Source organism: Mobula birostris, chromosome 8 (genome assembly GCF_030028105.1).
Source record: "Mobula birostris isolate sMobBir1 chromosome 8, sMobBir1.hap1, whole genome shotgun sequence".
NCBI classification, from domain to species: domain Eukaryota; kingdom Metazoa; phylum Chordata; class Chondrichthyes; order Myliobatiformes; family Myliobatidae; genus Mobula; species Mobula birostris.
The window spans coordinates 57,292,016-57,315,853 of record NC_092377.1 but is presented as its reverse complement, the minus strand read 5'-3'; the positions used below and the strand labels follow the sequence as shown (position 1 = coordinate 57,315,853).

The window sequence follows — 23,838 nt, the reverse complement described above, 5'->3', positions numbered from 1 at the left end:
TAAAAGAAACCCCTAACACAATGTATACTCACAATTGAATTAACTCAATATGTATTGGTTCCATGGAGTGCCACATTATTGAGGCACAGATAGTGGACCCGCATTTCCACATAGTTAATATTAATTATTAAGTAAATAATTAAAATTTATCAATAAGATTCTGTACTTAAGTAAATTAAGTAAATAAACTGGTTCAGTAATAAACCATATTTAGAATCTAACCCAGTCATTCAAACAATCAGCCAAATCAAAAATAAAACCAGCAAATATCATACTAAACAATATTGCCAAACCAATAAAAGTATAGGTTTGAAGTAACAAATGGAATCTAGTGATAAATCCATATATTGCCCACTAAATTTTTCATGTAAAACTGTTAAACTTATGCAATGAAATTGGCCTAACATTTACTGAAAAATTCAAGTATTTGTATAGTTGAAGCAATAACTACCTGAACAAGCAGAGTCATGGATCCACTTTTATCTATTTCAAGTATTTCACTATTCTTGGTTCCAACAAGTATATGCCCATGACCCAATGTAATGGCACGTAATGAAGGATTGTCTTCCAAAAGTAAACCTGTAAGAATTACATATTTCACATAAACAGGACTCACTTGACCATATTTTTCATTCTATTCCTACTTCTTTGCTCATTCCCAAATCATTTTATACATTCTTCCTTTAAGTTTTACCAAAATTGTTAAAATTGTTTCTTTTGACATAGTTCTATTTGGAGTAATTTCTTAATTTTTTTTATAAAACTAAATTTTAAACTGTTTTAAATTATATAATTTCACCTTCTGTCAACACAAAAGCATAGGTTCAATGATAGATACACTGAATTAAATCCTGAATGTCATGTTTTTCATTTGCATTAAATATTGCAAGTCTAACGATATTTACAGAAATCTAAGAAATCATGCTATAGATATTATCACAGGGTTTTAAAACACATTGATACATACAGTATATTTAGAGAAAAATTTAAAAAGAAATCAGAGTCACTATGATCAAGAAATCAATGTGTATAAGGTTGATGGAAGCACACCCAAGGATTCAACAAAGAATTCAATCATTCGACGGAAAGTTATTTGCAGGTATATGATCAAAAAACAAAGGAGATTGACTGAATTGCTTTGGAGAGCCAATATAGACTCCTCATATTATGATGATTCTAAGATAACTTTTCATTCCTTGGTTAAATTCTGGTGCCTATTCAAGACTGTAACATTTGTTACACAATGTGGTGCTTGGAATCTGACACAAAATGTAAGCTAAACAGGTTGCAATTAATAAAAGTTTATGATACCATAAACAGGAGAAGCTCTGCAGATGCTGGAAATCCAAAGCAACACACACAAAATACTAAAAGAACTCAGCTTTTTGTGTGTGTCACTAGACCATGCTGTTTTCTAAAAAACCACATTGGCTAAAAATGTAAGCCTCAGGGAAGCTAACTGTAAAATTGCCTGATTGTTTTAAATTGGGGAAGAAAGCCTGCCATCCAAAGTTGGTCAAACTTTTACATGTCTCCAGACAATGTGATTAGCTCTTAATTGCTTCCTCGTCAGGAACAAAGACTGAAGGCCAACTAATGCCTGAAATGACAAATATATTTAACAAAGAAATTAGATTGTGCAGTGCTACTTAGTTTTGCAAATTTCCTAGTTATATGAAAGTTAAAAGATTACCGAAAAGTGATTTGCACAAATTTTCATTATGCATCATGCAAAACAGTTGTGTCATCTTGTGAGTAAAGCCTCCAACTGTAGTCATTATCATCTCGGAGGCTCATATTAGTACGTTTTAAAGGGCACCTGTTTGACCAGATCCCAAGTCTGTTGTTGGGACTCAGCAGTTCTTTCTCAAACCCCAAAAGTTCCACTTCTCCGATATTAAATCCCACTCCAAGCAAGATGCCCCCTATGATCAGAAATCTCATTAAAAAAAATCACCAACCAGCCAACTTGACAATTCACACATACTTCACACACAATCTTCCAACTGAAATGAATACCCTCTCACCAGCACCCAAACACAAACCACAGCATCTCAAACATCAAAAAAAATCATGTATTAATGGCTGAACTGTCCACATCCAATTCTCATCCCAACTCCTCTACTTGAGCAGTCCAATTCACAATTCCTAACTCCTGTCCTCACCCTCCCAGCTAGCTCCCCGTTGACTCTTGAAGCATATCACAATGTTAGGTTCCGTTTGAGTTCCTGAAAATGTTTGCATTAGAAGAGCACGGGAATATCCTATCTCATTTAAGGTCTCTTTAGGAGCATAAAAGGCCATGCAATCTAAATAACTTCCTAGTTCTTTATGTATTTTAAAAAAAATTCCTAGGTAGCTTAGCAGCTAGTATAATACTATTACATCACCAACGATCACTGATCTGGGTTCAATTTCCACTCCTGCTCGGTAAGGAGTTTGTACGTTCTCCTTGTGACCACGTGGGTTTCCTCTGGGTGCTCCGATTTCCTCCCACATCCCACAAACATATGGTTAGGATTAGTGAGTTGTGGGCATGCTATACCAATGCCAGAAGTGTGGTAATAATTGTGCTGCCCACAATAATCCTTGCTGATTTCATTTGACGTAAACAACTCATTTTACTGTATGTTTCCAAATTTTGATGTACATGTGACAAATAAAGCTAATCTTTATTTAATCTTTAAAGATCACAAAATAACCATCATAGTGGTTGTTGCATCTTGGCAGGCTCCATTAAAATTCTAGATCCATTTTCAAAATCAATTAACATTCGTCTAAGCTATACTAAATGAGTTTCCAAACTGAATTTGTAAACTTTCTTATATTAGGTATATATTACAAATATGGTATTAATAATAAATTTGTCTTAGGTTCTGACAGGAAGGGACAACCTCAAATCAGGATTTTTAATTTAAGATAAACTTTGAAAAAGGAGAAATGAACTGAGCAAAATAAACTGTGAAAAGATAAACCTACAAACAATTGAATGCATTAGGGCTATGGTTTCATTCCTGCAGCTTTGATCAGTGAAGTTTTTAAAGATGCATTTAGCAATACAATATAATAGGGTTTTTGAAGAGACCCTTAAGTACATGGAGCTTAGAAAAATAGGTTATGTGGTAGGGAAATGTTGGGCAGTTTCTAAAGTAGATTACAGGGTCGGCCCAAATTGTGGGCCGAAGGGCCTGTAATATGCTGGAGATTTCTATGTTTCTATGTAATACAGAATATGAGCATTCACACATTTTAGTATATTTTAAAATTTATTTTTGTTTACTGGCTTAATTGCTTCCTGGAAGCAATTTGTAAGGCACAAGATATATACATTCCAAAGAGAAGGAAGTATTTTAAAGGAAAGATGATGCAACCACGGCTAATGAGAGAAGTCAAAGCCAACATCAAATCCACGGAGAGGGCATATAATAGAACACAAGTTAGTGGGAAGTTGGAGTATTGTGAAACTTTTAAAAAACAGAAGGCAACTAAAAAAAGATGGAATATGAAAGCAAGCTAGCCAATAATATTCAAGGGGATACCAAAATTTTCTTCAGATACATAAAGTGTAAAAGACCAGGTGAAAGAGGATATCGGACTGCTGGAAAAGATGTTGGAGAGGTAGTAATGAGGGACAATGAAATGGCAGCTGAACTGACTAAGTATTTTACATCAGTCTTCACAAAAAAAGACACCAGCAGTATGGTGGAAGTTCCAGGTGTCAGGGGTCATGAACTGTGTGAAGTTACCATAACTAGAGAGGTGGTTATTGGGAAGTTGAAAGGTCAGAAGGCAGATGTCATCTGGACCAGATGGTATACAGAGTTCTGAAAAAGGTGGCTGAAGACAGCGTGGAGACATTAGTAATGAACTTTGCAGAGGCACTAGATCCTGGAATGGTTCCGGGAGACTGGAAAATTGAATTGAATTGAATTGAATTGACTTTATTACTTACATCCTTCACATACATGAAGGGTAAAATCTTTACATCTTCATCTAAATGTGCAATGTGCAATTTATAGTAATTTGTAACAAATAGTATGTACAACAGCACAGTCAATATAGCATAGAAATATAATTGCATCAGTGTGAATTAATCAGTCTGATGGCCTGGTGGAAGAAGCTGTCCCGGAGCCTGGCTTTTATGTTGCAGTACCGTTTCCCAGATGGTAGCAGCTGAAATAGTTTGTGGTTGGGGTGACTCAGGTCCCCAAAGATCCTTTGGGCCCTTTTTACACACCTGTCTCTGTAAATGTCCTGAATAGTAGGGGCTTACACTTACAGATAAGTTGGGCTGTCCGCACCACTCTCTGCAGAGTCTGGCAATTGAGGGAAGTATAATTCACATACCAGGCAGTGATGCAGCCAGTTAGGATGCTCTTAATTATGCCTCTGTAGAAAGTCCTTAGGATTTGGGGACCCATACCAAACTTCTTCTACTGTCTGAGGTGAAAGAGGCACTGTTGTGCTTTTTTCACTACACAGCCATTATGTACAGACCATGTGAGATCCTCGGTGATGTGTATGCTGAGGAACTTAAAGCTGTTCACCCTCTCAACCCCAGATCCATTGATGTCAATAGGGGCTAGCCTGTTTCCATTCCTCCTGTAGTCCACAACCAGCTCCTTTCTTTTTGCGACATTGAGGGAAAGGTTGTTTTCTTGACACCATTGTGTCAGGGTGATGACTTATTCTCTGTAGGCTGCCTCATTATTATTTGAGATTAGACCAATCAAAGTAGCATTGTCAGTAAACTTAATTAGCAAATTGGAGTTGTGGGTAGCAACACAGTCATGGATATACAGAGAGTACAGGAGGGGGCTTAGGACACAGCCCTGAGGGACAGCTGTGTTGAGGGTCAGAGGGGCGGAGGTGAGGGAGCCCACTCTTACCACCTGCTGGCAATCTGACAGGAAGACCAGAATCTAGCTGCACAAGGCAGGGTGAAGGTTGAGGTCTCTGAGCTTCTTGTTAAGCCTGGAGGGAATTCTGTCATTCCTCTTTTAAAGACGGGAGAGAGGCAGAAGAAAGGGAACTATAGGCCAGTTAGTCTGACCTCAGTGGTTGGGAAGACATTGGAGTGGATTATTAAGGATGAAATCTCAGAGTATTTGAAGGCACATAGATAAAATAGGCTGTAGTCAGCATGGTTTCCTCAAGGGAAAATTTTGCCTGACAAATCTGTTGGAATTCTTTGAACAATTAACAGGCAGGATAGACAAAGGAGAATCGGTTGATGTTGTGTATTTGGATTTTCAGAAGGTGCCACACATGAGGCTGCTTAACAAGCTATGAGGCCATGGTATTACAGTAAAGATTCTAGCGTGGATAAAGCGGTGGCTGATTGGCAGGAGGTAAAGAGTGGGAATAAAGGGAGCCTTTTCTGGTTGGCTGCTGGTGACTAGTGGTGTTCCACAGTGGTCTGAGTTGGGACCAATTCTTTTTACGTTATAATGATTTGGATGATGGAATTGATGGCTATATTGCAAAGTTTGCAGATGATATGAAGATAGGTGCAGGTCTAGAGAGGCTACAGAAGGATTTAGAAAGATTAGTAGAATGGACAAAGAAATGGCAGATGGAATACAGTGTCAGGAATTATATGGTCATGCACTTCGTTAGAAGAAATGAAAGGGTTTCTATTTTCTAAATGGAGAGAAATACAAAAAATCTGAGGCAGAAAAGGACTTGGAGGTCCTTGTGCAGGGTTCTCTAAAGGTTAGTTTACAGGCTGAGTCTGTGGTGAGGAAAGCAAATGCAATGTTAGCATTCATTTCAAGGGGACTAGAACATAAAAGGATGTAATGTTGAGACTTTATAGAGCACTGGTGAGGTCTTACTTGGAGCATTGCGAGCAGGTTTGGGCCCCTTATCTTAGAAAGGATGTGCTGAAACTGGAGAGGGTTCAAAGGAGCTTCATGAAAATGATTCCAGGATTAAATGGCTTGTCATATGAAGAGTGTTTGATGGTTCGGGACCTATATTCACTAGAATTCAGAATAATGAGGGGTAACCTCATTGAAATCAGTTGAATGGTGAAATGTCTTGATAGAGTGGATGAGAAGAAGATGTTTCATGCGATGGGAGAGACTAAGACTAGAGGACTCAGCCTCAGAATAGAGGGATGTTCTTTTAGAATGGAGATGAGGAGGAATTTCTTTAGCCAGAGAGTAGTGAACTTATGGAATTCTTTGCCATAGGCAGCTGTGGAGGTGAATTCTTTATTATATTTAAGGCAGAGGTTGATAGATTCTTGATTGGTTAGGGCATGAAGGGATAGGGGGAGAAGGGATAGGGGGAGAAGGCAGGGGATTAGGGCTGAGAGGAAAATTGGATCAGCCATGATGAAATGGCAGGGCAAACTTGATGGGCCAAATGGCCTATTTCTGCTCCTATATTTTATGGGCTTAATGCAGTTTAACACCATGTTTCAGGAGTAGCTATGGACAGAGAATGCTAGCCTAGCAAATCATAGTTACATCTTATAAAGATATTGGAGATCCTTTCTAAACATGACTACCTTCAAATATGTTCAACAAGCAGATTTGCCATTTCCTGACATTTACGTTTGCTCATTTATGATCAATGCATTGGTGCTATTACATTCCCATTTAGGTGTGGTACAGTGCTGCCTATAGCTACAGTACATTATTAGATGATGCTTTTGCCAGCTACCAATCTGGTTTGGAGATGTCATAATCAAAGGCATAGCATACAGCATAACATAGGGTTAATGGCTCTTGGAAAAACCTTGCAGCTCAACTCAACAAGAACTGACTGGAAATCCTCTTTTCTGATGAAGATTTTAGGAGTCTCATAAGGGATCTTCAAGGGAACATAGGCACATTTTGCAGCTCCCTATACGATGGGGAAAATTTACATTCTCACTATTCCTCATACATACCAGTTCTCTGAGGAAGGTATAAACTTGACAGCTAGGTAGCGTAGCTGTCAGTGTAACACTTTACAGTACCAGCTATTAAAGTTTAATTCCTGCCGCAGTCTGTAATGAGCTTGTACATTCTCCCTGTTACCACGTGGGTTTCCTCCTCTTTCCTTCCACATTCCAAAGACGTTTGGGTAAGGGTGGTAAATTGTAGGCATGCTATGTTGGTGCTGGAAGCATGGTGACACTTATGCGCTGGCCCCAGCACATTCTCAAACTGTGTTGATCATTGACGCAAATGGGGCATTTCACTCTATGTTTCAACAAATGAAACTCACTTTTATCTTCATCTCAAGGAGAATAAACTGTTTCATGGTTTGGTGGGGTGACACCTGTGATATCTACTGGCACATCAGCACAGAGCTAGGCAATGAAATTCAAGGGCTTCATGAGTTTAGTTCAAAAGACTATGCAGTTCTGATCTCTCTGTGGCTAGGCCTTTTGTACGTGGTAGGTCTTTGTGACCACTTCATGTAATGTATCCGCCCGGGGTACTGTTTCTCAATGAGATAAATTTGTGAAAAGTATGGATAAGAACTCAAAACTTAAAAGCCAGGCCATTCAGCTCAATTTTACTCCTTTATTTAGAAAGATCACAAATGATCTTTGATCTCAGTACCACTTTCAAGCACTAATGTTAAATCCTTAGTTCCCTTCATTTATTGACTGTCCATCACTAGAAATATAGTGAGGCACCTGCCACTAATCTTGATTGCCTTTGATAGTACATCAAGTCTAGAGATAGGGTTACTCCTGTGGAGGACCCATGAGTAAGTCTATTTAGCATACTGTGTAAATTCTGGAACATGATCAGGTTTACCTTCTCTTGACTGCTAATATAATTGGTATGATATCTGATTATTGACTATCTCACTTGTCACAGTACATTAGTGATATAATATTGAAAGATATTTGGCAAAAGAGGAACCAATGCTCCCTCTAGAATTTCTGATTACTTAAAATAGATAAGAGGGATAAAAGGCCTGACAAATTCACATTTGCTTAACCAGTCTCTTCCTTTAGTCCTAAGAATGTCAGGATTTATTCTCCCCAGAAAAATAAAATTTTGATGTATTTAGTAGAAAAGGAGTTGTAATAACATAACATACCTTTTGAGGCAGGGGACAGAGCTGCTCTCTTGATAGCGTAAGTTTTTAAACATCTTTCAAATATGTCATCCCAGAGTTCGACTACACCATCTTTGCCACCTGTTACAAATCCCTTTCAAGAAAACGTCATGATTAAGAGCAGTAAAACTATTTTTTCATTTTGTTTGAAAAATTCCAAGCAATTCATTAGAAAGATCAGCATGATCGTCTATGCATGGATCCAAAAGAGATGGGAGAGATCTTAAACTGATCTTTTGCAACTGTATTTACTCGGGAGACGGACACAGAGTCTATAGAACTGAGGCAAAACAGTGGTGAGGTTTTGGATAGTATCTGAATATAGATGAGGAAATGTTTGCAGTCTTGGGCAAACTAGGGTGAATAAGCAAGGCAAGGTGTCTCCTTGGACCTCATGAGAGGCTAGTGCAGAAATTACAAGGGCCTTGGCAGTAGTATTTAAAACTTTAACAATGGGTGAGATGAAGAGGATTAAGGATAGCTAATGTTGTTCTGTTGTTCAAGAAAGGCTCCAAGAATAAGTTGGGAAATTAAAGGCTAGCAAGCTTGATGTCAGCAATGGGTAAATTATTGGAATATCCTCTAGGGAATGGGATATATAAATATTTGGATAGGCAGAGCCTGATTAAGGGTAGTCAATATGGCTTTCTGTGTGGTAGGTTGTGCCTAACCAATTTTAGAGTTTTTTGAGGAGGTTACTAGGAAAGTTTATTCCTTCCTAGCACGTCGCACCAGACAGTCAGCCATTCTTGTCTGGCTTGTAGTGTCAGAATTGGTCTCCTTTCGGATTAACCAGGTCATGATATGAACGTTCCTGACTCGACACTTGTTTTTTACGAGGCCGAGTGGCTAGCTCGACGCTCAACCCAGCACGGATGGAAAGCATGTTCGGGGAGTGGCCTGACTTGAATTCGAACTCGGGAGCCTTCGCTCCAAAGTCCAGCGCTGATGCCACAGCACCACCAGCCGGCCTAGGAAAGTTTATGAAAGAAGGGCAGTGGATATTGTCTACATGGACTTTAGCAAGGTCTTTGACAAAGTCCCACATTAGAGGATGATCCAGAAGGTTCAGTTGCTAGGTATTCAGGATTCAACATTGGTTTAGCAGGAGAAGCCAGAGAGTGGTAGTAGATAGTTGCCTCTCTGACTGGAGGCCCGTGACCAGTAGTGTGCTATTGCTTGTCATCTATATTAATGATTTAGATGATAATGTGGTTAACTGGGTCAGCAAATTTGCAGATGACACCAAGAGTAGGGGTGTAATGGACAGTGAGGAAGATGAACAGAGCTTGCAGTGATAACAGGACCAGCTGGAAAAGTGGCAAATGGAATTTAATGAAGACAATTGTGAGGTGTAGTACTGTGGGAGGACCAATCAGGGTAGGCCTTACATAGTGAGTGGTAGGGCACTGAGGTATGCAGTAGAAGAGGGTTCTAGGAATACAGATCCATAATTCCTTGAAAAAGGCATCACAAGTAGGTAGGGTCATAAATAGAGAGTTTTGCACACTGGCCTTCATAAATCAGAGTTTTGAGTGCAGGAGCTGGATGTTTTGTTGAATTTGTATAAGAGATAAGAGAGGCCAAATTTAGAATGTTCTCTGCAGTTCTGGTTACCTACCTACAGGAAAAATATCAATAGGTTTGAAAGAGTACAAACAAAATTTACAAGAATGCTGCCATTACTTAGAGATCTGAGTTATATAAAATGGTTGAATATATTTTCTGGAGTGCAAGAGGATGAGGGAGATCTTAAAGGTATACAAAATAATGAAGAGCATAAATAGGGTGAATGCATGTAGACTTTTTCCCCTCAGATTGGGTCAGACTAGAACCAAATGTAAAGAATGTAAATCTCTACTGTAAAGATGAAGCCACACTCAGGTTGGAGGAACAACACCTTATATTCCGTCTGGGTAGCCGCCAACCTGATGGCATGAACATCGACTTCTCTAACTTCCGCTAATGCCCCACCTCCCCCTCGTACCCCATCTGTTACTTATTTTTATACACACATTCTTTCTCTCACCCTCCTTTTTTTCCCTCTGTCCCTCTGAATATACCCCTTGCCCATCCTCTGGGTCCCCCCCCCCCACCTCCTTGTCTTTCTTCCCGGACCTCCTGTCCCATGATCCTCTCGTATCCCTTTTGCCTATCACCTGCCCAGCTCTTGGCTCCATCCCTCCCCCTCCTGTCTTCTCCTATCATTTTGGATCTCCCCCTCCCCCTCCAACTTTCAAATCCCTTACTCACTCTTCCTTCAGTTAGTCCTGACGAAGGGTCTCGGTCTGAAACGTCGACTGCACCTCTTCCTAGAGATGCTGCCTGGCCTGCTGCGTTCACTAGCAACTTTTATGTGTGTTGCTAGAACCAAATATCATAGGTCTAGGGTTAGAGGTGAAATATTTAAGGGGAATCTGAGGGGGAACCTCTTCACTCAGAGAGTGGTGGGATTGTGCAATGAGCTGCCAGTGGAAGTGGAGGATGCACCATTTAAAAGAAGTCTGGAAAGGTACATGGATGGGAGGTGTATGGAGAACTATGGTCCAAGTGCAGGTCAATTGAATAAGGCAGAACAACAGTTTGGCATAGACTAGATGGACTAAACGGCCTGTTTCTGTGCTGTAATGCTCTATGACTCTTTCAGGATTCTGCACTGTTTCTCTTTTTTAATTGTCATTTTATGTTATTTAAACAAAGATAATAAAATTTTATCTGCAATTAATAACAATTTATATTAACTTATATCAAATATTTCCGATTTGATCAGAGCAATTGTACATAGTGAAATTCATGTCGAGCGTCTAGGTACTAAACTTTCTATTATTTATCAGTGTTAAATTTGAAGGCCAAATTTGAAGAAATGAGAAAGGATCTAAAAAGCGTGGATTGGGACAGGTTGTTCTTTGGCACAGATGTGATTGGTAGGTGGGAAGCCTTCAAAGGAGAAATTTTGAGAGTGCGGAGTTTGTATGTTCGTGTCAGGATTAAAGGCAAATTGAATAGGAATAAGGAACCTTGGTTCTCAAGGGATATTGCAACTCTGATAAAGAAGAAGAGGGAGTTGTATGAAATGTATAGGAAACAGGGGGTAAATCAGGTGCTTGAGGAGTATAAGAAGTGCAAGAAAATACTTAAGAAAGAAATCAGGAGAGCTAAAAGAAGACATGAGGTTGCCTTGGCAGTCAAAGTGAAGGATAATCCAAAGAGCTTTTACAAGTATATTAAGAGCAAAAGGATTGTAAGGGATAAAATTGGTCCTCTTGAAGATCAGAGTGGTCGGCTTTGTGCGGAACCAAAGGAAATGAGGGAGATCTTAAATAGGTTTCTTGCGTCTGTATTTACTAAGGAAGCTGGCATGAAATCTATGGAATTGAGGGAATCAAATAGTGAGACCATGGAAACTGTACAGATTAAAAAGGAGGAGGTGCTTGCTGTCTTGAGGAAAATTAAACTGGATAAATCCCTGGGACCTGACAGAGTGTTCCCTCGGACCTTGAAGGAGACTAGTGTTGAAATTGCGGGGGCCCTGGCAGAAATATTTAAAATGTCGCTGTCTACGGGTGAAGTGCCGGAGGATTGGAGAGTGGCTCATGTTGTTCCGTTGTTTAAAAAAGGATCGAAAAGTAATCTGGGAAATTATAGGCCGGTGAGTTTAACGTCAGTAGTAGGTAAGTTATTAGAGGGAGTACTAAGAGACAGAATCTACAAGCATTTGGATAGACAGGGGATTAGTAGGGAGAGTCAACATGGCTTTGTGCGTGGTAGGTCATGTTTGACCAATCTGTTGGAGTTTTTCGAGGAGGTTACCAGGAAAGTGGATGAAGGGAAGGCAGTGGATACTGTCTACATGGACTTCAGTAAGGCCTTTGACAAGGTCCCGCATGGGAGGTTAGTTAGGAAAATTCAGTCGCTAGGTATACATGGAGAGGTGGGAAATTGGATTAGACATTGGCTCAATGGAAGAAGCCAGAGAGTGGTGGTAGAGAATTGCTTCTCTGAGTGGAGGCCTGTGACTAGTGGTGTGCCACAGGGATCAGTGCTGGGTCCATTGTTATTTGTCATCTACATCAATGATCTGGATGATAATGTGGTAAATTGGATCAGCAAGTTTGCTGATGATACAAAGATTGGAGGTGTAGTAGACAGTGAGGAAGGTTTTCAGAGCCTGCAGAGGGACTTGGACCAGCTGGAAAAATGGGCTGAAAAATGGCAGATTGAGTTTAATACTGACAAGTGTGAGGTATTGCACGTTGGAAGGACAAACCAAGGTAGAACATACAGGGTTAATGGTAAGGCACTGAGGAGTGCAGTGGAACAGAAGGATCTGGGAATACAGATACAAAATTCCCTAAAAGTGTCATCACAGGTAGATAGGGTCATAAAGAGAGCTTTTGGTACATTGGCCTTTATTAATCGAAGTATTAAGAGCTGGAATGTTATGATGAGGTTGTATAAAGCATTGGTGAGGCTGAATCTGGAGTATTGTGTTCAGTTTTGGTCACCAAATTACAGGAAGGATATAAATAAGGTTGAAAGAGTGCAGAGAAGGTTTACAAGGGTGTTGCTGGGACTTGAGAAACTCAGTTACAGAGAAAGGTTGAATAGGTTAGGACTTTATTCCCTGGAGCATAGAAGAATGAGGGGAGATTTGATAGAGGTATATAAAATTATGATGGGTATAGATAGAGTGAATGCAAGCAGGCTTTTTCCACTGAGGCAAGGGGAGAAGAAAACCAGAGGACATGGGTTAAGGGTGAGGGGGGAAAAGTTTAAAGGGAATATTAGGGGGGGCTTCTTCACACAGAGAGTGGTGGGAGTATGGAATGAGCTGCCAGACGAGGTGGTAAATGCGGGTTCTTTTGTAACATTTAAGAATAATTTGGACAGATACATGGATGGGAGGTGTATGGAGGGATATGGTCCGTGTGCAGGTCAGTGGGACTAGGCAGAAAATGGTTTGGCACAGCCAAGAAGGGCCAAAAGGCCTGTTTCTGTGCTGTAGTTTCTATGGTTTCTATGGTTAAGTGAGTGCTCAAGTCTAAATCTAGAAAATGCTATTATTTTCGGTACCATACAAGACCATGTATGATACATATCAAATCATTCCTTTATTAAAGCATATGTTGACATCAAATGTTTCTTGAGATACTTTTGGGCAAAGTGGGCATGCAGATATCAAGCCATATGAAATTTGCCAGAATACTTTTGACAAAAGAATCCCTGAGATTGTGTAATCAAATCCTATAATACTCAAAGACAATACTCCTGCAACTCAAAAGAAGCCAAATGGTCCAGTCCAAATTCATGAGTTCTGAAATTAGCAAACCTACCTTAAATAAATGTACATTTTGAAATGTGCAGTGTAGTAAATGGCATGGGTAATCAAGAATTTATGAACCCAAATCAATTGCACCATATGCAAGGCAACATTTTCTAGTTAAAATGAGGAACTATGAATTATGAGGAACTAAATGAATTATGAAACTGTGTGTCAATCGAACATTCAACAACTAAGCATTATTTGCTGAAGGTAAAACACAATCTCAAGAGAAAATTCCATCTACCCCCTGCACCAAATGCAGATGTCCCTTTTAAAAAAGATAATATGTTGCATTGTTTACTGAATATTGAAATAAATTAGCTTATAACATTCCCTGCATTTTGTATAAATTTATGGATTTGAAATAATTTTGGGGTGTCAAAAATATTGATCAAAAACTATTTAATTGAAGAATGCCACTTTGTCTAATCGGGGTTTCAATAAACACTGCCTAATAACTGACGTTTATTTTCAGTTTTGGTGGTAAACTTACAGTTGGATTACCCACTCATATGCACTATTCTTTTTGAATGATTTTAGTAGAAGCTGATCTATAGATACTCATTTTTCACTCTTATTAAAATGCTTTCCGTTATAGATTACTCTTCAAATACAAAAAAAAACATTCACTGATAATGACACAAAACTCTGGGCACCTTATCTAAAGCATGTAAAGCAAAAATAGGCCCATCATGGGCTTTGACTGTCTTGAGTAGAATGTTATTCTTCCAGATGTAAACATCTCCACTTGCAGCTCCAGAGAAAATCATATCTTCCATTTGGCCATATGTCACTGACATCATTGTCTCTAGTTTCCCCATATTACCAAATACTCCACGCTTAGAGGTAAGACCACCACCTGAAATATGAGATATTTGATAGTAAAATTATAATCAACAGCTTTAATAAAAAGGATGAGTTGCAGTTCTAGTCTTATTTTTCAATGACTATTTGAGTTTATAATGCTCTTCAGTAAATATGAATTCTAATTTGGCTTACTGGTATGGTGTATACACAATGCTACAAAGAATTAGTGATCCGATATTGATTAGTGCATGTGCTTCCTTGGTTAGAATAGCCAGAATTATTAAAATGTGCTTAATGTAATATTCCCACCTAAAAATGCAGCTAATGTATCTATTTTAAAATTGTATTCTTCTAGAGTAGGCAGAAATGCAGGTTTAATTTGATTTCAAAAGATAAAATGCATTCAAGATTCTCACAATAATATATCTAAATGCAACACAAGATATATAACTTATGTATCATCAGCCAGTACTTTTGGAGTTAATATTCTCAGAAACTTGGGCTGTACTTAAGTGGAATCTTCCACATGCAACTATGGTATTCATTTAGTATTCTTAATTTCAATTACTGTCTCATTTTTTGAAATAATTCAATCCATGTAGAATCACATAGTGGCAAAACTTTCCAAGAAGCTGTGGATTAATAGTGAAATGTACATACTGCTAAGTAAATGCAGCAACCCATTTCTGAACAGCATACAGTTATTCTGTTAGGGAATAAATGTTCAAGATTATTTTGGTGAAATTCTTTTAACTTTCATTTGATATTTCTCACAAACTGAACTATGTGTTTTTTTACATGAGAGTAAAAAATTAGCAGCACTGACAATGTACTGCAAGTCCCACCTAAACTATACTAGACACAGCTTTCTGACCCGGAGGCACTTTGCCAAGCTGGCAATTATATTTATTATTCAGATCTAAGTATTTTATTCATAATAAATGGCCTACAAATACATTTAATCTGCAACCCTACCTTCTCTCCAAACTTCTTGTGTTAATGCTTTGAGGTCATAAAGTGCCAAAGAAAATACAGTAGGGTCAAGTGCATTGATCCTGCTGTATGAGGGGAAGAAATCAGCATGCAAATCATGTTCAACAGTATTTTGGTGGAAAACAAACATGTAAATCATGCTTGTAAAGCTTGTCTGAATCTTTTTATGAAACATCTATTTCTTTAATTCCTAAAAAAGATAAAGACCCCACTGAATGTGCATCATATAGAGCTATATCCTTGTTAAATGTGGCCTCCAAAATTTTTTCTAAAATATTAGCAATTAGATTGGAAAATGTATTGCCACAAATTGTTTCTGACGACCAGACAGGATTTAGTAAAAAGCGTTATTCGTATTCTAATGTTAGGAGGTTGAAGAACATTGTGTATACTTCTTCATCTAAAACTCCAGAATATGTTATTTCACTTGATGCCGAGAAGGCGCTTGATAGAGTTGAATGGGAATATTTATTTAACATCCTTGAGAAATTTAATTTTAGCCCAAAATTCATATCTTGGATTAAATTGATATATACTATACTTTTGGCTTCTGTGCTTACTAATAATCAAAGATCCCCCATTTTTAGGCTTTTTCGAGGTACTAGACAGGGCTGTCCTTTAAGCCCTTTACTTTTTGATATTGCCTTGGAACTCTTGGCAATCGCTCTTCGTGATTCACCCAATATATTTGGCATTATTTGTGGGAATGAGATGCATAAGGTATCATTATATGCAGATGACCTGTTACTATGTATCTCTAATCCAGAGAAATCCATCCCTGCAGTAATATTATTACTTGCTCAGGTTAGTAGTTTTTTTGGTTATAAATTGAATCTTAATAAGAGTGAGCTTTTTCCATTAAATATGCAAGTTCCAATCTATAGACGATCACCATTTAAACTGGTTACTGATTATTTTACTTAGTTGGGTATTAAAATTACTAAGAAGCATAAGAATCTACTTAAGGCTAACATTTTATCCTTAATTGATCATGTTAAACAACTGCTTACTAAATGGTCCCCATTGTCCCTATCATTGATTAGTCGAATCAATGCTATTAAGATGATTATTTTACCTAAATTTCTGCATCTATTTTAGGCAGTACCAATCTTCATCTCTAAATCCTTTTTTGATATGATTGATTCTAAAATTTCTTCATATATATGGCAGAATAAAAATCCTAGATTAAGTAAGAAATATTTAAAGAAATCAAAAAAGGATGGCGGTTTGACATCGCCGAACTTTAGATTCTATTATTGGGCAATTAATATTCGATACCTAATGTTCTGGACACAAAATTCAATGTCCACGATGGGTGAACCTCGAGTGTGAGTCTGTTCAGGGGTTCTCATTAGCTTCTATTTTAGGGGCTTCGCTTCCCTTTGCACTTACTAAACTGAATAAACAAACGATTAATCCAATAATTAAACATACAATACGAATATGGTTTCAATTTCATAAATTTTTTGGATTGAATAAATTTATCCTATCAAGTCCTATTATGTCCAAGTTTTTCTTCCAACCATCCAGAACTGATCAACCTTTTCTTTTATGGAAAATGAAGGGAATAATATGTTTTGTGACTTATTCATGGATAATTGTCTCATGTCCTTTGAATAGTTGTCTAATAAATATAATTTGCCTAGATCACATTTTTTCAGATGTTTACAGATTAGAAACTTTTTGAAGGTTATTTTACCTACTTTTCGAATATCACATCAAACAGCAATTACAGAAAATGTTTTAGGTTTAAACCCCTATCAGAATAGTTTAATAGCAATTGTTTATGATTTAATTATGAAAATACATTTAGGTATGTCTGATAAAATTAAGAATGAATGGGAAAGAAAACTTCAGGTATCTTTACCCATAGAGAAATGGGAGAAAATTCTCCAACTGGTTAACACTTCTTCAATGTGTGCTAGACATGCTTTGATACAATTTAAGGTGGTTCATAGGACCCATATGTCTAAGGATAAGTTAGCTCGTTTTTATGGTCATATAAACCCTGTCTGTGACAGATGTAATTCTGAAGTAGCTTCCTTGACACACATGTTCTGGTCTTGCCCCCTTTTGGAAAAATATTGGAAAGACATTTTTGATATTATTTTAGTAGTTTTGCGTATTGATTTACAACCTCATCCTATTACTGCAATTTTTGGATTACCAATGATAGACTTTAGTCATTTATCCCCTTCAGCTTGTCGTTTTATTGCATTTGTTACATTAGTAGCCAGAAGATCCATTTTAGTTAAGTGGAAAGATTCTAATCCCTCTACTACATTTCCCAAACTATAACATGTTTAAATTTGGAAAAAATTAGGAGTGGTACCACTGATCCTTCAGTTAAATTTGAAGAAACTTGGAGGCCATTTATTCAACATTTTCAAATGATGTAATTTGACCTTTTCTGAATCCTTTTTAATAACTTTTTGTTGGTGTATAGAGGAGCGGAGTTAATGACAAATAATGATCTTAACTGATAAAATATGGCAGCCCGGTTTTTGTTTTGTTTTTTTCTTAAGTGCAGGGGGTAAAAACTTTTTTTTGAATCGTTTTCATGTTCAGTTATTAAGAGATTGGGAGGTTTAAATTAAATATGTTACTCGGAGTCTGTGTCTGTATACGTTAACCATTATTAATGTAATCCCCATCTCTTTGTATCATTAGGATTGTTATGTTTATCAATTTGAAACTCAATAAAAAAGATTGAAAAAGAAAGAAAGAAGCTTGTCTGTACAGCATAAGTATGATTGGGATATTTAATTCATAGAATTAACTTTTTCTATCAGTAAAACCCATGAATGAAATGTAATTTCTTCATTCTGAAAAAAGAAATGATCCTTGTTACTGGATTCATTTCTTAAAGGATTGAGAAATTGACATTCTTGTATTTTCAGTTTGAAATGTGCCTATTCTAATGGATTTTTCCCACCGTTTTTAAAGATATTTTTAGATTTTGTTGGATGCCAAAGGGTGATTTTTTTGTGTGCAATTTAAAATAACAGTATACATTTCCCATTTGAGAACTGTATATACTATGTTATTCAGAAAAAGCTGTGACTGAAGTGTGATTATATGTAAATGAAGTAATGAAAGTGTTCCAACAGCAGCAGGATATCATTTGAACTCTTTCCACACACAGAATCTAAGAGGAGAAGGATAAATGGTTTTGCTTCAGATGAACACCATCAATCTGGCATATGACCAGACTGAGAAGTTGGCCTGTTTCTTGAACTAGATTTTGAGGATTGATAGGAATGTGCAGCAAGGGGAGAGTGAAAACCATCAAGAAATAAACTTTTCCCCAAAGGTATACAGGAAAGGCACTTGTCTGCTGGATCCAATATCTAATCCTTCCCTCTGCTTTTCCAAGTTCAGAAATAACCATTTCACAGCTGTTAAATTCAATTGACTCTTGAGCTTTAAAGAACAAAGCCTCACATGGGTATTATAATCATTGATTTAGCTCACCACAATATTAACAGGAAAGCTTCAAAACAACCATAATCAAACCACCTAAATCCAATCTCTCTCCATCTATCTGAACATGAGAAAGATGCAGTAAAACTCCCCTCACACAACCTGAGAATTAAAATGTGCTCTGCGTTTTATGAATTTCCATGTGCATAGTTTAGTGACTTGAGATTTTTTGAAATACTGCCAACGTAAAAAAAAGACTATTAAGCCTAACTGCATATGGGAATTTTACAAATTAATAAAGCACATTGAATTACCAGCAGGAAGAGTAGCTCTACCATCATTTCTTTGACTTTCAGTAGTTAACCATACACCTGTACATACACTTTTCTACCAGAAATAACATTTTATAGGCACAAATATTAATATAGGTTGAGTACACCTTATCCAAAAATCCAAAAACCTTCAAAATTTATACAACACTGACGTGACGTCGCAAATGAAGAATTCCACAAGGCGCTAGGAAGGAGATGTGCAGGTCTCTGTGCAACACAGACAGTTCTGAGAAGTGAACTCACATATGTAATGAACAGAAGTTAATGAAAAATAGAAAAACACTGCATAAAGTGGAAACTGAAGATCTCGAAAGTGTATTGAAAGAGTGGATTCATCAGCGTCAGAGTGAACATATGCCGCTTTGTGGTATGCTCATCATGGAACAAGCAAAGATCTATCATGATGAACTGAAAATTGAAGGTAATTGTGAATACTCAGCAGGCTGGTTGCAGAAATTTAAGAAAAGGCACGGCATCAAATTTTAAAATATTTGTGGTGATAAAGCGTCTGCTGATCATGAACCAGCAGAGAAATTCATTGATGTATTTGCCAAGGTCATCACTGATGAGTATCTAACACCAGAACAAGTCTACAAAACTGATTGTTTTTTATACCTTACATCAAACCTAAAAAAAAGTAAAATACAAATACAGTGTACTGTAACCTTTAATCAAAACAAAGCATGGTAGGTGGAAACTGAAAGCCTGCTGTTATTTGTTGCTGTTTGACAGCTGGTTCAGATATTCTCCTGGTGCTGCTGTGCTGCTTTTGTTGCTCTGTACACATTATATTTTCATTAAATTAATGTTATGTAATAATTTTTACTGTTAAGTATCTATTTGTGATGAACAAGTGTAAGACAAAGATTCCTAACTGGCAGCACATAAACTCAGAGTCGGAAATTATGGCGATCCCAATCTATGTTATTATATATTTCAAAATTGAAACACTTCTGGCCCCAAGCACTTCGGATAAGAGGTACCAACCTGCACTATCTTATTCAATTCTGCAATGTAACTCAATGAAGGATACCTGCATGCTGCCAGAATTTTATATGTTTTATCCCAACAGTAACAAGCTTGTCAACATGCTGCGGATTGCACTTCACCACAAATATCTTGTCTTTATGTCCCCTAAGGAAAAGAAACATTTTTTTTTAAAAAACGGAATTTTTAACACGCACCAGCTGTATAAAACTGATTCACTGAACGAAATCATTTGTAAAACTTTATTGTTATAAGTTGAGATAAAGAATACAAAATGCTAACCTTGATGTTGCTAGTCTTTCTCCCCTTTTCCAGTCCCATACAACGATAGTATGGTTGTCATCCAAACCAATAGATACCAAACTTTTTCCATCAGCTGCAAAGTGAATGGAAATCAAAGTGATCTGTTTTGTACTTCCGAAACAGAAAATTGTTTTGGTTACCATGTTATACTTTCATTAAAAGGGCATAGTTATGCAAGAAACACTGTTTTAGATCATACTTCTTTTAAAAAAAGTCACAATGACCTGGTACAAAGCGATATGGTTATCATGTGCATATGAATTCTGAATGATAACGCAGGAAAACAATGTAAATAATGATTAGGTAATGGATGGTAAACACATATCTTCGTAATTTGTAAGTAGCACAAAACAAGATGTTTCCTTTTGACATTTAGTGTCATCATTTTGCCAACCATCAAGATTCTGGGTATCAATGTAAGCCAAAAATTTTACTAGGCCAGCCACATGAATATTTTTTTGATATAGGAGCAGAATTAGGCTAATTGGCCCATCGATCTGCTCTGCCATTTTATCATGGCCGATCCAATTTTCCTCTCAACCCCAATTTCCTGCCTTCTTACCATTTCCCTTCATGCTTTGACCAAGAATCTATCAACCTCTACCTTAAATATACATAAAGACTTGGCCTCCACTGCTGCTTGTGGCAAAGAATTCCAGATTCACCACTCCTTGACGAAAGAAATTCTTCCTAATCTCCATTCGAAAAGGATGTCCTCTATTCTTAGGCTGTGTCCTCTGGTCTTAGACTCTCCCACCATAGGAAACATCTTCTCCACATCCACTCTATCACCATTCTCGAGGTTTCAATAATGTCACCCCTCATTCTTCTGAATTCTAGTGAATACAGACCCAGAGCCATCAAACACACTTCATATGACAAGCAATTCAATTTAGGAATCAGTTTTGCAAACCTCCTTTGAATCCTTTCCAGTTTCAGCACATCCTTTCTAAGACAAGGGACTAAAGACTGCTCACAACACGCTGTCAAACTTCACCAGTGCTTTATAAAGTCTCAAAATTACATCCTTGCTTTTATATTCTAGACCTCTTGCAATGAATGCTAACATTGCACTTGCCTTCCTTACTGTAGATTCAACCTACAAACGAACCTTTTAGGGAATCCTGTACAAGGACCCCCAAGTCCCTTTGTGCCTCAGTTTTTTTAATATTTTCTCTCCATTTAGAAAATAGTCTACCCTTTCATTTCTTCTACCAAAGTGCATGACAATATACTTCGCGACATTGTATTCCATATGCCATTTCTTTGCCATTCTCTGAATCCAAGTCCTTCTGTAGCCTCTCTACTTCCTCAAACCTACTTGCCCCTCCAACTATCTTCATATCATCTGCAAACTTAGCAATAAAGCCATCAATTCCATCATCCAAATCACTGACTATTAAGGCAAAAGGAATTGGTCTCAACATAGACCACTGTGGAACATCACTGGTCACCAACAGCCAACCAGAAAAGGCTTCCTTTATTCCCATTCTTTGCCTCCTGCCAATGAGCCACTGTTTTATCCATGCTAGAATCTTTCCTGTAATACCATGTGCTCATAGCTGGTTAAGCAGCCTCATGTGTGGCACCTTGTCAAGGACCTTCTGAAAATCCAAGTACAAGACTTCAACTGATTCTCCTTTGTCTATTCTGCTTATTATTAATTGACTCTAGTATCTTCCCAACCACTGAGACTAGACTAACTGGCTTATAAGCAACACACATAAAAGTTGCTGGTGAACGCAGCAGGCCAGGCAGCATCTCTAGGAAGAGGTACAGTCGACGTTTCAGGCCGAGACCCTTCGTCAGGACTAACTGAAGGAAGAGTGAGTAAGGGATTTGAAAGTTGGAGGGGGAGGGGGAGATCCAAAATAATAGGAGAAGACAGGAGGGGGAGGGATGGAGCCAAGAGCTGGACAGGTGATAGGCAAAAGGGATACGAGAGGATCATGGGACAGGAGGTCCGGGAAGAAAGACAAGGAGGGCGGGGGGGACCCAGAGGATGGGCAAGGGGTATATTCAGAGGGACAGAGGGAGAAAAAGGAGAGTGAGAGAAAGAATGTGTGTATAAAAATAAGTAACAGATGGGGTACGAGGGGGAGGTGGGGCATTAGCGGAAGTTAGAGAAGTCGATGTTCATGCCATCAGGTTGCGGAATGCAGAGAGAGGGGGAGAAGGAAAGAGGTGCTTAGTGGTGGGATCCCGTTGGAGGTGGCGGAAGTTACGGAGAATAATATGTTGGACCCGGAGGCTGATGGGGTGGTAGGTGAGGACCAGGGGAACCCTATTCCTAGTGGGGTGGCGGGAGGATGGAGTGAGAGCAGATGTACGTGAAATGGGGGAGATGCATTTAAGAGCAGAGTTGATAGTGGAGCAAGGGAAGCCCCTTTCTTTAAAAAAGGAAGACATCTCCCTCGTCCTAGAATGAAAAGCTCTGCATTCCGCAGGGATCGCTCCCTACGCGACTCCCTTGTCCATTCGTCCCCCCCATCCCTCCCCACTGATCTCCCTCCTGGCACTTATCCGTGTAAGCATAACAAGTGCTAAACATGCCCTTACACTTCCTCCCTTACCACCATTCAGGGCCCCAAACAGTCCTTCCAGCTGAGGCAATACTTCACCCGTGAGCCGACGGGGGTGATATACTGCATCCGGTGTTCCCGATGTGGCCTTTTATATATTGGCGAGACCCCACGCAGACTGGGAGACCGCTTTGCTGAACACCTACGCTCTGTCCGCCAGAGAAAGCAGGATCTCCCAGTGGCCACACATTTTAATTCCACATCCCATTCCCATTCTGACATGTCTATCCATGGCCTCCTCTACTGTAAAGATGAAGCCACACTCAGGTTGGAGGAACAACACCTTATATTCCATCTGGGTAGCCTCCAACCTGATGGCATGAACATCGACTTCTCTAACTTCCGCTAATGCCCCACCTCCCCCTCGTACCTCATCTGTTACTTATTTTTATACACACATTCTTTCTCTCACTCTCCTTTTTCTCCCTCTGTCCCTCTGAATATACCCCTTGCCCATTCTCTGGGTCCCCCCCCCCCTTGTCTTTCTTCCCGGACCTCCTGTCCCATGATCCTCTCGTATCCCTTTTGCCTATCACCTGTCCAGCTCTTGGCTCCATCCCTCCCCCTCCTGTCTTCTCCTATTATTTTGGATCTCCCCCTCCCCCTCCAACTTTCAAATTCCTTACTCACTCTTCCTTCAGTTAGTCCTGACAAAGGGTCTCGGCCTGAAACGTCGACTGCACCTCTTCCTAGAGATGCTGCCCGGCCTGCTGTGTTCACCAGCAACTTTTATGTGTGTTGCTTGAAATTCCAGCATCTGCAGAATTCCTGTTGTTAACTGGCTTATAGTTTCCTTTCTTCTGCCTTTCTCCCTTCTTGAGTAGTGGAGAGACATTTGCAATTTTCCAGTCTTCTGGAACCAGACAAGAATCTAGTGATTCTTGAAAGATCATTACTAAAGGCTCCACAATCTCTTCAGCCACCTCTTTCAGATCCCTGGGGTGTACACCATCTGTCCAGGTGATTTATCTACCTTCAAACCTTCCAGTTTCCTAAGACCTTATCTCTAGTAATGGTA

The 23,838-nt window shown here is 38.6% G+C and overlaps 1 protein-coding gene across 4 annotated transcripts in view; it reads right to left on the bottom strand.

Annotated features, from left to right (window-relative positions):
* Nucleotides 1-23,838, bottom strand: part of LOC140201322 (echinoderm microtubule-associated protein-like 6) — a 378,640-nt gene that overhangs the window by 114,359 nt on the left and 240,443 nt on the right. For all 4 annotated transcript variants that reach the window (XM_072265210.1, XM_072265207.1, XM_072265209.1 and 1 more), the window contains exons 16-20: nucleotides 20,218-20,311; nucleotides 19,982-20,082; nucleotides 14,050-14,252; nucleotides 8,053-8,164; nucleotides 452-579 (exon numbers count right to left, since the gene is read on the bottom strand). In XM_072265210.1, the coding sequence (XP_072121311.1) occupies nucleotides 452-579; nucleotides 8,053-8,164; nucleotides 14,050-14,252; nucleotides 19,982-20,082; nucleotides 20,218-20,311 (638 nt within the window). The remainder of the gene's footprint in view (nucleotides 1-451; nucleotides 580-8,052; nucleotides 8,165-14,049; nucleotides 14,253-19,981; nucleotides 20,083-20,217; nucleotides 20,312-23,838) is intronic.